The following is a 15,204-nucleotide window of genomic DNA, read 5'->3' as shown; positions in this document are numbered from 1 at the left end:
GCCAGGGCCAGATAGTTGCTTATATTTTTTCCAGCTCTAAAATTCTTTTTATTTTTAGAGACAGAGAAAACAGATTGCTTTGTTTACAGAGCTGCATGTAGAACACAGGCTAACACTTGCTAGCTCCGTGATACACTAATGTCAGTCAAATTTGGGCATTCAGATAATAGTTTCAGACTTTAGGAGTGGACATATTTGCTAGTACTATAATGTAGAAAATACAAAAGAACTTTTTAAAAATTTGCTTACATTTTTGCTACCCTGTTCTCTCTATTGAAAGAACTCCCTCTGGTCATCTCTTTGTGATGTGCCACTGGCAAATCTGCCGAAGAAGGTCTTGTTGTTTACTTTCTTCTGATTTTATTGGGTACAGATTCTTCTGTTGACATTTTTTACTATATATACAAACAGCATTATATGTACTGAACAGGCTGTTTTTATTATTTATATGTTTAGGATTATATATGTGACACTATATATACATATATATATATATAATATATATAATCAAGAATTAGAGAATAGAGCCCATGAATTTGAGAGCTGCAAGGGATGTGTGGGGAGAATTATAGGGGGGAAAGAGGAGGAAAATTATCTGTTATATTTTAATTTGAATAAGTAAATAATTTTTTAAAAATCTATTAAGCCACTTTTTTATGGATCATTTGGTTTCTGTTGAGATATACATTGTCATTCTAACAGCTTCTTTGTTTTAGATAAAATACTGTTTCTGTTTGTTTGGAGGATATTTTCTTTGACTTCTGTATTTAGAACTTGTATCTTGGTGTGGATGTCTGAGTTACCTTGAAAAAGGATTGTTTACTCTCTTGAATCTTTAGTTTTACTTCTTGTCCCAAATTTGTTGTCTTCAGACATTAATTCTTCTTGAGTTCCAGTGATGCAAGGGTTAGATCTTTTGCTGTCGTCCCACTCTTGTTGTCCAGCCTTCCTAATGAACCTTTTATTGTGGTTTTACTATGTTTCTTGGTTTGGCAGTTTCCACTTTGTGCCTTCTGTTTGTTCACTGAGACTTCGTACTTTATCCCACTGTCTCAGATGTGCCTGTAATTGCTTATTGGAGCATCTTATCATGGTTGCATCTGACTTGTTGGGTAAGCCTGGGGTTTGTCATCCATCCATTGGTTACCTCTGTGTTTTAACTCTTTAGTTCTTGATATGTTGGAGTGATGTGTTGAAACTTGGACATTTTCAAATTGTGTTTTGAGACTGTATGTTATGTAAACCTTCTGTTTGCACTGCCATTTCCTGACCCTGCTTTGTCAGGATAGGGGGTGTCTTCCTGTCACTGACAGCATACAGTCTAGGTTTCCTATTCAGCCTCTCTCAGGTCGAGAGAAGGATGCTTCTTACTACTGCTGAGTGCATATGAGATTCCTTCCATGTTATCTCCACTGCTGTCCCTGGGATTGAGTGAGAGTGTGCTTGTCCACCAAAAGCCTGCATAAACACTATCCTACTGGGATTGTCTCTTGTGTGGTTACAGTGGTTATCAAGACTTCACACTGAACTCTGGCTGGTGAGAATGGAGCAGTTTCAGTAGTCTTTGCTGCAGTAGAACAGCTGTAGTCAAAGCTTTCTGTCTTACCAAGCTGCCACCTTAGTGTTCCTTTAAACAGAAAGCAAGCTCTTGTTTACTTTTGTCTATACTAGTTCATATTTCCAGGTTGCTGGCGTCCTCAGTTCCACATCTGGCATATGTTAGCCAAAGAGAGCACAGGGAATTCACTATTATTCCTTGGATCCTGAAGTGTTTACCATTCTGCCTCTCTCAGCTTTTCATATCTTCATAGATAGATAGATAGATAGATAGATAGATAGATAGATAGATAGATAGATAGATATCTTCATAGATAGACAGACAGACAGACAGACAGACAGATTGACCGATTTATGTTTATTTATCGTGCCATGGTGCGTATGTGGAGGTCAAAGGAGTTTGCTTCTTTCCCTTCACCTTATGGGGTCCCAGATCAAACAGGTCATTTCGGCTTGCTGGCCGTCTTACCAGCCTCCTCCCTTAATAGATTTAGAAAAAAACTTTTCCTGTCTTTTATATTATTATAGCCAGGGTCTTTAATTATACTTTGTAGAAATAATAGGGAAATGTACAAGTACTTTCTGTAAAGTAGCAGACAGCCAGATGTACATTTGATCTGTTTGTATCAAATACAGAACCATTATCAGGGGAAACATCACATTCTGGGTATTTCATGTGGTTTGTATAATGTGCTCACAAAGACTGCTGGAAAACAGTGTCTTTATTTAAACTGGAATCATTGCTAATGTTTTTAACAAAAACCATTTCTCTCTAGGAAATAATGCAAAAGGTGTCTCAAGGCTCCTGATCAGTGAACAAAGATTTGAGAAAGACAGCCAAGCTCATGTTTTCTCCTGATCAAGAAAACCATCCTTCCAAAGCCCCAGTGAAATATGGTGAACTCATTGTCTTAGGGTAAGATCTTGGCATGGTGAGACAACCCAGTATGATGTGGTGATTTTGATCTCTAGACCGGAATTGTTGTGAATTTGTTTTTAAGAATTTGTACCTTACTATTTCCAGAAGAATTAAAGCAAATACTGTTACCAGTTTAAGAAACCTATTATACCCATATTTATGCCATTCTTAAGTGTTGAGATACTGAATAAGGGGCTGGAGAGATGGCTCAGAGACTAACGGTAACAGCACTTGCTGCCCTTAACTTCCAGTGGAACTGAGTTCAGTTTCCAGCACCCACATCAGGCAGCTCACAGTAGTCCAAATGATCCAACACTCTCTCCAGGCCTGCAAGCAGCCACACACATAAATAAAATCTATTTTTTTTAAAGTACTAAATAATCTTTACCTTGTCCTGCCCTAGAAAATGAATTGTATTTTCTGTCCAATATTTTGAAATTTTTTCTTTAGCTGCTTGGTCATCTTTACCAAAATTCCCCTTTCCCTTTCTTGCCTTAGGTCATTTTGTGTATCTTAGTATGTATTTATGTGTTCTTTCGCCTTCTGGGGTAGTGTTGGTTTGCATAAGGACCAGGCTTGCACAGACCTCTGGGAGCAGTGAGTGACTCTTAAGTACAGTGTCTGAGTATCCGTTTGCATCCGTTACCTGACTAATTTAAACTCCTGGAAAAAAATCTGAAGAGTGGAGAATAGGTGATTTCATTATTTCAGTTATTTTAACCTAAACTTGCTGTAACTGTGAGATACAAGTACAGTTGTTAACTAAGAAGTCAAGAGACTGAAAATTATGAAATGTCCTGTCCTTCTGGCACTTATTTTTTTCCTAAATATCTGGTGCTCTACACTTTGTAATGTCTTTGAGAATCAGACTAGTGTAGCGTCTTGTTTATTTATGGCGTCTTTTTAAAGCTTAGCTTTGTATGGGCACTTTGCCTGCATGGATATCTGTGCACTGCACAGACACCTGATGCCCACAGGGGTCAGAAAGCAGCTTTGGCCTCCCTGGAACTGAGTTAAGAGAAGGTTGTGAGCTGCCGTTTGAGTGATGGAAGCTAAACCAATGCTCTTAACTGCTGAACAACCTCACCAACTCCTGTTCATGACTTCTTGATGGGAGGTCATAGATCCCAGGTCCCATTATTTCTCCCAGCAGTGCTAGTGGTATTGCCAAGAACGGGTCATCTGTACTGGCCAAACTCAAACCAAACTTATGTTGAATGTGATGGCACATGCCTGTAACCCCAACATTTGGGTTAGTTTTAGAAAACTAATTCTTTTGGCCTATTTAATATACCAGTTTTTTTGGTTTTTGTTTTTTTTTTTTTTATTTTTTTTTCAGTTTTTTGTTTTTGAGTATAGGATTAAAATGATGTATGAGGTAGAATTCAGTAGTGCCGGGTTATGGTACATACCTAGATATGTTTAAATTTTTCATTTTTTCCCAGTTGTTTTATTTATATTTCTTACTTGTTTGCCCTGAGGTTTACAAATGTAGAGAAATGATTGAAGGATTGAAGCAGCAGCAGTGGGTGTAATCAGTACTTGGACAGGAGGGGGCAGCACACCAGTGTTTCTCAGGTCGCTAGGATTTAACAAGTCAGACACTCGTTACTCCAAAAGATTGGCTTTTAAAGTGTTGGGTTCACAATTAGAGATAGTTGCAAAAAGTTTACCATAGAGAGTATAGTCACGTGGACCCAGCACCCGCTCCTCAGCTCTTGCACATGCGGATAACTCAAAGCTGTGTATAATATTCTCTGTGGCTCGAAACATAGCCAGAATTTCATCTTCTTTCACACCCAAGCAGCTAGTCTGGAGATCACCAGTTGCTAGAAGGGAATTTGAGATAATTAATTGAGAATTAAATATACGTGGAGGGCAAACTATAACCTTTGTTTTGTGATTGCATAATCCTTAAAAGAGATCAACTAAACTGCTTTTCTGTTCTACCAGATATAATGGGTCTCTCCCGAATGGCGATAGAGGAAGGAGGAAAAGTAGGTTTGCTTTGTTTAAAAGACCTAAGGCAAATGGGGTGAAGCCCAGCACCGTGCATATTGCATGTACTCCTCAGGCTGCCAAGGTAAGAGAACGTTCTAAAGAAATTAGTTGGAAAATTGAACTATTCTTTTGTGTGGTCTATATTCTCTAGTGCTTCACATTTCTGTTTCAAATTTCTCCTTTTGTTTGGATTGAGGAAGAGACTTTGGAAACATGTTATTTGAAAGGCTGCCAAATGGAATTGCCTCTTTCTTCCACCCACCCACCCACCCTTAGTAACAGACCAGGGGCAGGTAGGAATTAGAAGAAAATATTCCCAGTTTCTAAGGCTCTGTGGGTCCTCTGGTTTTTATTTTGTTCTTGGCTTCTGACATTCATAGGAGCTGGGCAATCATTGGGTTGAATGCAGACAGAGGAAGTGCATTCCTGCCGGACCGCACACTTCTCACCCTCTAGGCCTTATTAATCCTCCCAGCCCTGCTTGTTTCCTCACCAGAAGTTTTATAGGCTGGACCTCTAAGGCACTGTGCCTTTCTTAGACATTTTGCCTTGGAATTCCTCTCTTTCCAGTTTATAACACAAATTGAATTCCGGTATACAGTATCCAAATATAAACAATTACGGAGCTCCTTGACTTTTAGAGCTATCAGTAGCTAAGTAGCCCTAGGGTGCACATGAACATTACAGCATATGTGGTTAAATGTATGGTTGAATAAATGAGATGCATTAAAGTTGGTATATGTTGCTTGTTTTCGGTGCCTAGTCCCCGAAGTTAATTAGACTTCAGCTTTGTTTTATATCCAGCGTGGATATCAAGCCTTGATTTGGCCTCCCCTTGGTCACTATTTGAGAGCCAATGAGTGTGTGAGAAGGGCTGGTCTTTCTAAGGTGTTTCCTCTTGTACCTTTGTAGAGGAGGATTGTGTTTAGTGGATGGAGGTGTTCTTTGTAGTATTTACCCATGGAAGTGCTCTCAGAATTTGGAATATACCAGTTCTTCAGTATGAAGACTGTCCCACATGTTACAGGTGTTTAAGTCCTTGGTTCCATATGCACCAAAAGTCATTTAATCACTAGCATCATTGTGACAGCCAAAAGTATTTCAATGTTTTCAGATGCCTCTTCGCTACATAATACCTCCAGTTGAAGACCACTGTCAAGGGCCTCTAGTTGAAGACCACTGTCAAGGGAAATATATATATATAATCTACTTCTATAATACTTTCTCATTTCGTGTGTGTTCATGCGTGTATATGTGTGCAAACGTGTTTGTGTGTGTGTGCCTGTGAAGGCCAGATGTCAACATGTGGTGGCTTTCCAGTCACTCTCTATCTTGTTTTTGAGTCGGGGTCTCAACCTAGAGGTCTTTGACCTAGATGGACTGGCTGGCCAGTGAACTCAAGGTGTCTTCTTGCCTCTGCTTCCCTAACACTGAGATATCTCCCAGCCCTACATTCTCAATTTTTTTGTATTATCTCGTCCTTCATGTTTTCACCGTTAGCTTCTTTTTAAACAAAAATCTCAGGGATTGAAATTGATGAATGTCAAATTTTAAGATTTTTCATATATCGTAAAGAAAATGAGTTTTTTTCTATATGTCTGGCAGTCATCTAGGATGGATTTAAATCCTGACTTTCAATGGGACTCTGGCATACCCCATTGTAGTTCTTAGTAATAGCTAAAAAATAATTACAGCCTCATTATCCACACTCTAGAAATGAAGAGTTAATCTTCAAAACAGTGGTAGGGCTGTTTCCTAGTGTGTGATGTCCTGAGTGTTCGATCCCAACACATCCACTACAACAAAGCTAACGTCAGCCCTGTCGTGTGGTACACACCTGTATTCTCTGTTCCAGAGGCTAAGGAGGGATGGAGAGTTGGAGATCAACACGGATAGCACCTTGAGACCCTGTCTGCTTCCCTTGCTCCCCTAAAGAAAATTCCAGAAGTTAGCAATTATTTGAAAATTTATTCTCTTAATACAGAGTTTCTGTAGATTTTAAAACAGGTGAAAACAATTATACGTATGAATACATAAATAATAATTCTCTGTATTGCATTCATGAGGATGGATACTTCTAAAGAAAGGGACATAGAAAAGGCATGAGGGTAGCCTCAGTTATATTTCAGAGTTTAAGAACAAAAAAAAGTAGGGGGAGGCACCAAGATCATTCAGTGAGTTAATGAACTTTGCATTAAGCCTGACTGCCTGAGTTGGACCCCTGGATCACGAGAGGAGAGAACTAACTCCCACATGTGTGTGCGAGCACACACACATTCGCAAATAAATAAATGAGGTTTGTGTACAAGACAGAGTCTGATTGATTGTCCACACCTATATAATCCCAGCCCATGAAAAACTAAGGAGGATCCAGAATTAATTCAAGGCTAGTCTGCATTGCATAGTGAGGTCTGGGTCATCCTAAGCTACGTAAGACAGAATTTTAAAAATTTAAAAACAAGAAAGGAAGGAAGGAAATGAAAGCCAGGTATGATGACACACACCTGTAACCACCACACTCCATAGAAACTGAGATAGGATTTCAAGTTTAAGGCCAGTCTGGACTATAGAGGCTGGCGCACTCAAAACAAACACAAACACAGAAGCCTACTGTGGTGGCTCATGCCTTAAATGCCATCACTCAGGAGACAGAGGCAGATCATAAAATCTGTAAATTAGAGGCCGGCTTGATCTACATAGCAAGTTCCAGGACAACCAGGGCCATGTAAAGAGATCCTGTCTCAGAGTAGCCCACAGACAAGTGAGATGGAAAAGTAGCACTTGTAAGCTTTGCAAAAATCTGGTGTTTGGTGCTTAGGTATTTATTATCTTTAGATATTTGAAAATTAATTTCTTTAATATTAAAACTTCAAAAGGCCTTACCTATTACAGATTAACTAAAAAATGAGGATAAACATTTCCCCCTCTTTGCTTTGTTTACGCTTGTGTCTTTTTATCTGTTTTTCTTTTGTATGCCTGTTTCTATGTCCTTATTTCAGTAACTAGGTTTTCCCTTCCGTTGTCCTCAACTCATTACCATAGGAAGCCTGAACATACAACAGAAACAGTGGACGTCCACTTAGGACAAGTAAAAATGTGCCTATCATCATGGTATCTATTTCATCTTGTAATGTTTAATCATCCTATAAATTTTTCTGTATCTGGTCCAGTGTATCATAAACACTTGTCGTCTGTAGGATTATAAAATGAGCTGATAGTTCTGACTTACCTATATAATTCTTTACATCACTTTAAAAATGAGGGGTTTTTTCTTCTTGCAAGAATTTTGTGGGGTTTTTTTCCTCACCAGAGAAATACTGCGTGTAGGTTTCAGCTTCCACGTGATAGTTGATTTCGACTGCATTGAATTTAAAGTACTTTGAAGAGTTTAAAGTGTGTGTCTTTGTTTTTGTTGAGTGTTCATCAACCACTGAGCCTGCGGAAACCACAGTCAGAATTGAAGTTACAGACTTTCTAGCCTTTTCCCTAAACTCCAGGAAGGACATACGTGTATGTGGCAGATATTTCACCTTTCTTTAGAAAAGAAATTTCTTGATTTGATTGACTGCTAATTTTTGCTATTAACGTTTTCATTCATAGGCAATAAGCAACAAGGACCAGCATAGCATATCATATACTTTGTCTCGAGCCCAGACAGTGGTGGTTGAATATACTCATGACAGCAACACTGATATGTTTCAGGTATTATATAACATAATTTTTTTCTTTAAAAATGAAAAAATTTTAAAAAACCTATTGTTGGTGATTTTGCTATGATTTGATTAAATATTATACTTTCATAATATATGTTTAAAATATGTATTTATTTTTGAACCCTCATATCTAAAAGTCATTGTAGTATTGTTTAAAGATGGGCTTTGAAGCTAGAAAGTTGACTTTAAGGATTAAGATCACTTGCTACTCTTGCAGAGGACTGAGATTTGGTTACCTAGCACCCACATTAGGAGGCTCATAACTGCCTGCAACTCAGGTTCCAAGGGATCTAACATCTCTTCTGGCCTCCAAGTACACTAGACACACAAATGGTGTGTGTACGTGCATGCAGGCACTCACACATACACATGAAATATAAAAGGAGAGAGAGAGAGAGAGAGAGAGAGAGAGAGAGAGGGATTGATGTAGGATCTGAGTTCCTGGCAGACTTGTCTTAGCTACTCTGTGCCTCCTCTTCCTCCTCTGTAGCATGCAGAGATCCTCATGAGCGTGTGCGTGGAGATTATGCAGATCAGAGGCAGCTGTCTAGTAAACTCTCAGTAAATGTTTGTTGTTATTATTCCAAACAAGAACTCCAGAAACATTCTGCACATAGTTTGGACTTTCTGTTGCCACCATCTCCTACCTGCCTCTCAGTTTCTAACTATTTCCATCAACTATAGGAATTTGGTTTTCAGCACACATCTGGTCAAAGCTACGGGTATAATGAAAGTCTCCCTCTGGCTCCCTTTCTCTGTACCAACCTGGTGCTAACATTTATTTTATATACTGGTAGATTACAGAGCAGTGGAGCCCAGAGACACTAGAATTCTTAATATTTTATCTCTTCATCTTAGGTTTTCTAAAGAAACTTACCTAGAATTGACTATTATCAATCAATTAAAATTGTCCCAGTTAGGTTTTTTTTTAATTTTTCTTTATAATACTAAATAAAAATACCTAGAGAGGTATTTAATTTTGATCATTAACAAAATATGTTTGAGACTGATCTCTTGTCTAGATCTGTAAATAAGATGTAGATTTGCTTTTTTAAGAATAGTATCTTTACAGTTATTATTAGAATATGGTATTTGTTTATTTTCCTTGTTTTTACTAAACTAAACAACAGCCTTAGTGATGAAAATTGGATCATGATAAAAATAACATAATAGTAACAGTGTTTTTCCACATCATTATTAACAAACAATTTTTAAAATGAATGTGGTTAGTTTTTTAAAAATCAAGATGACAGGTAGCTGTTTGCTCACAGATTTGAAATTTAACTTAAAAATTACCTTATATTTATTTATCTTATCCTTTGTAGTTGGCGCTTTGTTTTTCTATGTTAATTTTACAATATTAAAAATGCGTTTCTACAAGCATCATCCATATGGAAATTTAAACATATCTGCACTATAAAGTCTAAGAAAAATCAGAAACCAGTCTAGTAAATTAGCTCAATATTAAGGGATGAATTATCTGCCTTCCAAACTGAATAAAAACATTCATGCTGAGCCTGTCAGGTCAAAATTCAGATTCCAGTCCAGTCCAGTTATATGTGGCGGTACTCCTCAGTGTCTCACTGTGAAGTGCAGACTTCTGATGGGTAAAGACTTCACTCTTTCTTTAGTCTGTCCCTTCTGACCAGGTTTAATAGGATATCTGACAATAACCAATCGTGGAATAGCATAAAGTGTGGTAGAAGATTGACAGCTCTACTTAGAGCTAGAACGTGGTCCATAGAAATAACAGGAAATTTGGATTGACTCTGTGACCTTTTTAAGGCAGCTCTTGAGTCTGCTCTCATCTCCTCTGGAAAAGTAAAAACGTATGCTGTGGCACAAAATTGTAATTTCAGCTCCTTGGGAAACTGAGGCAGGAAGAGGAAGAATACTAGGTCTTCATGGGCTGTATAGCTGGACACCTCCCCAACACAAAGGCACCGTTTGCAGAGAGTTGGGATTTTCTACGTGCCATCTTTAAGCTGTTAGTATATTACAGAGCTGATGACTTCAAGACATCCCGCTGAAACCAGTGACATGTGCCACTTTTGTCATGTCTCTTCACTTCTCTTTTCCCCTTCGACTTTCATGATGCAGGGGACTTGCTCACTCTCTAGCACTTTAAGGATAGTTTACCTGACACATGCCTCACCGAGGACGCCAGCTGCAGACCTTACTGCTCAAAAATGGAAAAATGCCAAGGTCTCTGACAAATCCTACAGCCTACACAGAGAATTCTTTTTCTGTGCCTCCTTGGGGGACCTTGGAACAAAGTACCTTTGAAGTACTGTTCTTTGAAGTTTAGTTATTTGATGTCTCAATCCTTATCAGAGTAAGTGGTTCGAGGAGAGCTTGTCGCTAAAAACAAGCACAACTAAAAGCAAAAACTGACAGCTGCTAACCTAATACAAAGACCCAGAGCAAGACTATGTGCAGCCGTTCACAAGGGTTGGTGCTGGGGGACAGCTCAGAACCCAACAACAGCTTAGCTTATTTAAAATGGTGTTCTGGAGTCAGCATGAAAGATTTACCCACATTCCGTGTATTCTGTAAGGTGGTGTGATATATGGTAGATATATTTCTACCTTAAAAGGGTTAAAGTCTATAGCCATGTAAGAACTTCAGTCACATTGGATTCTTTATTCCCCAAGGGTCTCAGAAATTCCATTGTATGTTCCCACTTAACTCTGTACTCCAAGTGACTGCTGTATCAGAGAGTGTGGCAGATTAGTTTTCAAAGGTGTAGATGTCTCTGTAGTTAAGTATCATAAGTTTGAGCTTTAGAAATTTCAGAGGCTTAATGTTTTTAACCATATCTCTTTCTTAATGGATTCTACTGTGTTCTTTGAATTAAGTTATATGTTCTTTTTTTTTTTTTTTTTCTTTTAGATTGGTCGGTCAACTGAAAGTCCTATTGATTTTGTAGTAACTGACACAGTTCCTGGAAGTCAGAGTAATTCTGACACACAGTCAGTACAAAGCACTATCTCACGATTTGCCTGTAGGATCATATGTGAGCGCAATCCCCCTTTTACTGCTCGGATTTATGCTGCAGGATTTGATTCATCAAAAAACATCTTTCTTGGGGTAAAAAGCTTTTTTCCTAATGCATTCTTTTACACAAGTTTCTGTTTCCAAATTGCATATAAATAGAAGCTCACTATTGTTACAGGAAAAGGCTGCCAAATGGAAGACATCTGATGGGCAGATGGATGGCCTGACCACTAATGGTGTCCTTGTGATGCATCCACGCAATGGGTTCACAGAAGACTCCAAGCCTGGAATATGGAGAGAAATATCAGTGTGTGGGAATGTGTTCAGTCTGCGAGAAACCAGATCAGCCCAACAGAGAGGAAAGATGGTAAATACGTCTATATATTTTTACAACAATAAACAGGATGAGTTGAAGTGGATGTTGTGGGTGTGTGTGGGTGTGTATGTTGGTTTTTTCAGCTCTTAGACATAGTTCTGACACACGAAAACTAAGACCATCAAACACTGACTTCCAAACACCAATTTTAGATGATAGTGTTTTGTTCAGTTAGGAAAGATTAAGCATCTATTCTTTGTGTATGTCTTTGACTATACTTAACTAATTAAAAATAATTAAGTTTGTTGATTAGTCAGGTAATTAAATCATAAATTATCTTTTGTCTTGAAAAAGAAGTTACTATTCAATGTGTTGTTGATTTTCAAATTCAACATTTTCATAACTTCTGCTGAAAGTTCTATTTCCACATTACACATAAATAGAAACTTCCTTAAGTCTAGCAGGTAGCCTGGAAGGGCTGCCCTCCCCGCACTTGCTGGGACTTATTGAAGATCTAATGTAAACACAAGGGTAAAAGTGGTTTTGATTCTTTTCTGCTTCAGGTGGAAATTGAAACCAATCAGCTACAAGATGGCTCCTTAATTGACCTTTGTGGTGCAACCTTGCTTTGGCGTACTGCAGAAGGCCTTTCCCACACTCCTACTGTGAAGCATTTAGAAGCTTTAAGACAGGAAATTAATGCAGCTCGACCTCAGTGCCCTGTAGGGTTCAACACACTAGCCTTCCCCAGTATGAAGAGGAAAGACGTTGTCGATGAAAAACAACCGTGGGTATATCTAAACTGCGGCCATGTTCATGGTTATCATAACTGGGGAAACAAAGAAGAACGTGACGGAAAAGATCGTGAATGTCCTATGTGTAGGTCTGTTGGTCCCTATGTCCCTCTGTGGCTTGGATGTGAAGCTGGATTTTATGTGGACGCCGGCCCTCCCACCCATGCCTTTAGCCCTTGTGGGCACGTGTGTTCAGAAAAGACAACGGCCTATTGGTCCCAGATCCCACTTCCTCATGGTACTCACACTTTTCACGCAGCCTGCCCCTTCTGTGCACATCAGTTGGCTGGTGAACAAGGCTATATCAGACTCATTTTCCAAGGACCACTAGACTAACAGTGTCTGTAGGACTGCATTATAAGTTTATAAGCTAAGGGAGTTGGGTTTTCCAACCCGTTGTCCATGTAAGTTTCTCTGCTCTGGTCATTTGCATTAAGATGAAGAATTTTTTAAAATATTTATAATAGCAATTTCTGAGAAAAATCTGGGAAACTCAAGCAAAGGAATTTTTGAAAGTTCCAGACTTCTGAATTCTGAGTTTTAAAACTATATTTTGAGGAGAAAAAGACATAGCCTAATCTGATGCCTTTGTTTTAGTGTTTTTGAATCACCACCCATCCTCAGTGTTGAGTTGTTCTGTATAACTGAGGGTCTGTTGGTTCAAACTATGTTAGTTTACAATTTGTTGCAAACATTGTAAAATACAGCAACATGTATATTAATTTTTTCTATTTATCTTTATCATAGAAAATACCTTAGAATGTCGTGATAGAATAGCATGGTGATGATGACGTCACACACTTTGGTGTGACATAGTTTAGTGGGCGCATAGCTCAAAGGATTTCAGTCAAGAAGAAAGGTGAGAGCTTCCTTCCCCAGGCGCATATAAGTAGGGAATTTGATGAATTAGAGTATTTCATAAAACCAGATTCACATTAATTACATTGTCTAAGAAGTGTTTGTTTTTAACCACATTGAAGTTAATCGGAAAACGTTTTTTCCTTAATGTTTCTCTCAAGTGTAGTACTATAACAAAAGCTAATGCTAAGAGACATTTTATATGCTCCTTTGAATATGCAATCTAATCTAGATGATCTATTTTTCTCCCGTGGTAACTGATCTGTTTTTAGTGCCAGCGACATTTGGCAAGTTTATTTTTTTGGATATAAACTGTGGTTCATCTGTTCACTGTTTCTAAAAAAAAAAGAAAAAGAAAAGAAAAAAATCCTATGAGAAAGTGCATAAATTAACAAGAAATTAACAAGAAAAGAAAATTACTTGATTTGCTTTTAGAAAAATGAAATAAAAAGTGTTTAGTTAATTATTCTGTATTTGATTATTCCAGGCATTAGAAATCTAGAGCTACAAAGGGTTGAGTGACAGTAGTACCTCCCTTTTAACCCAGCAGACCAGCCTTAACTCTGGGCTTGACTCCTGAGACGGTGGCCTCGGTGTGACTGTGAGCTGTTTGGTTGGCGGGGATGGTGAGTGACAGCGGGGAGGACACACCGCAGGGTCTCTTAGTTCTCTGATCCCAGTATGTGCTTTGCAAGACAGTTTCTTCTCACCCTAGCCTTTTTTAAATGCCCCAGACGTACAAACAGTTGCACTACACCAAACCCTTTAACACTTGTAGAAATCAGTGTACATTAGATTAGACAAAGTCATCTTTCAGTCTTTTGATTTCTTTTCCTTTCGTTTGAAAAATTGTATAATACTTAATTGACTATTGTCAAATTTTTATATGTGGTAGTATAGCTTTAATTTATCTTACTACATCAATGTTTTGATTTTCTTAAGTAAAACAAAAAAGTCACTTAGAAGCCATGAACTATTTTATTTTATTTGATTGTCAAAATTCTTTGTTTTGAAAATGATCATTTGGGTTCACTCAGGAAATGCATGTCAAGAAATTTGTATTATAAGTTAGCTGTGATGTATCAGTAACTGCTGGTTATTACCCTTTTTTCAAAGAAATTTAGTTGGTTTTGAAGTTTTCTAGTCACATGCAAGGAAATCGAGTCCTGTGTTGCGTTTGTTCTTGTCATTTCTGTTGAGGCTATATATTGTAGCTTAATTTTTATTTGCAATTAATTTATTCAAACTAAGTAAATACTTTTCAAAATAGATATTTGAATTTGTCTCTGTGGGTTCCTTTTTTGACAGTTGAGAATGGGGAAGCCAGAAGTGACAAGTCTACCCCAGACTAAACAGATCGGCATTTAGTGGAACACTAAAGTCTCTGTTCTCTAGGTTAGGCCTGTTAGGGAACTGGAGACTGAGCTACCTGAATTGTGCTTGTGATGATAAAGGTTCATGTTCTTCCCAGAAGCCCTGAATTTTTGTCTTCTATCAGCTAAGATATAAAACATGGCTCATTTTCTATGCAACTCAAGTTTTTAAAACTCAGAAAATAAAAATTCCAAGTCAGACATTTTTGTTCAAGCACTTTGAATAGTAGTTCTGTTTCTTTGGCGGTGCCATACTTACTCATCTGTGTTAAAGGAATTTCAGGGCCTGGACAGGTGGCTTAGCGGTCGAGAGCACTTGCTCTTGCAGAGGATGGGAGTTTTATTCAGCACTTGCTCACAGCAGGTGGCTTATACCACATTTGATTGTCTCCAGGGAATCCAGTGCTCTCCTCTGACCTATGAGTGCCTGCACCTGTGTATGTGCAAGCACCTACACACATGCACATACCAATAATGTGTGTGTGTTTGTGTGTGTGTGTGTGTGTGTGTGTGTGTGTGTGTGTGTGTGTGGAGGTGGCAGCACATAGCTTTAACCCCAGCACTGGGGAGGCAGAGGCAGATGGATCTCTGAGTTTGAGACCAGCCTGGTCAACAGAGTGAGTTCCAGCCCAGCCAAGACTACATAAAAAACCCTGTCTCAAAAATAATAATAATA

General features: G+C 38.4%; 1 protein-coding gene across 2 annotated transcripts in view; it reads left to right on the top strand.

The window, feature by feature from the left end:
- The window catches only part of Peli1 (pellino E3 ubiquitin protein ligase 1), a 56,130-nt gene extending 41,704 nt beyond the window's left edge, over window positions 1-14,426 (top strand). For both annotated transcript variants that reach the window (XM_057772681.1, XM_057772683.1), the window contains exons 2-7: window positions 2,334-2,473; window positions 4,430-4,559; window positions 8,078-8,179; window positions 11,083-11,280; window positions 11,366-11,554; window positions 12,067-14,426. In XM_057772681.1, the coding sequence (XP_057628664.1) occupies window positions 2,403-2,473; window positions 4,430-4,559; window positions 8,078-8,179; window positions 11,083-11,280; window positions 11,366-11,554; window positions 12,067-12,633 (1,257 nt within the window). In that variant the 5' untranslated portion in view covers window positions 2,334-2,402 and the 3' untranslated portion in view covers window positions 12,634-14,426. The remainder of the gene's footprint in view (window positions 1-2,333; window positions 2,474-4,429; window positions 4,560-8,077; window positions 8,180-11,082; window positions 11,281-11,365; window positions 11,555-12,066) is intronic.
- The last annotated feature ends 778 nt before the right edge of the window (window positions 14,427-15,204 follow it).

Source organism: Chionomys nivalis, chromosome 6 (assembly GCF_950005125.1).
Source record: "Chionomys nivalis chromosome 6, mChiNiv1.1, whole genome shotgun sequence".
NCBI lineage: Eukaryota > Metazoa > Chordata > Mammalia > Rodentia > Cricetidae > Chionomys > Chionomys nivalis.
Note: the sequence above shows the minus strand (reverse complement) of the source record. Positions and strands in the feature narration are given on the sequence as shown.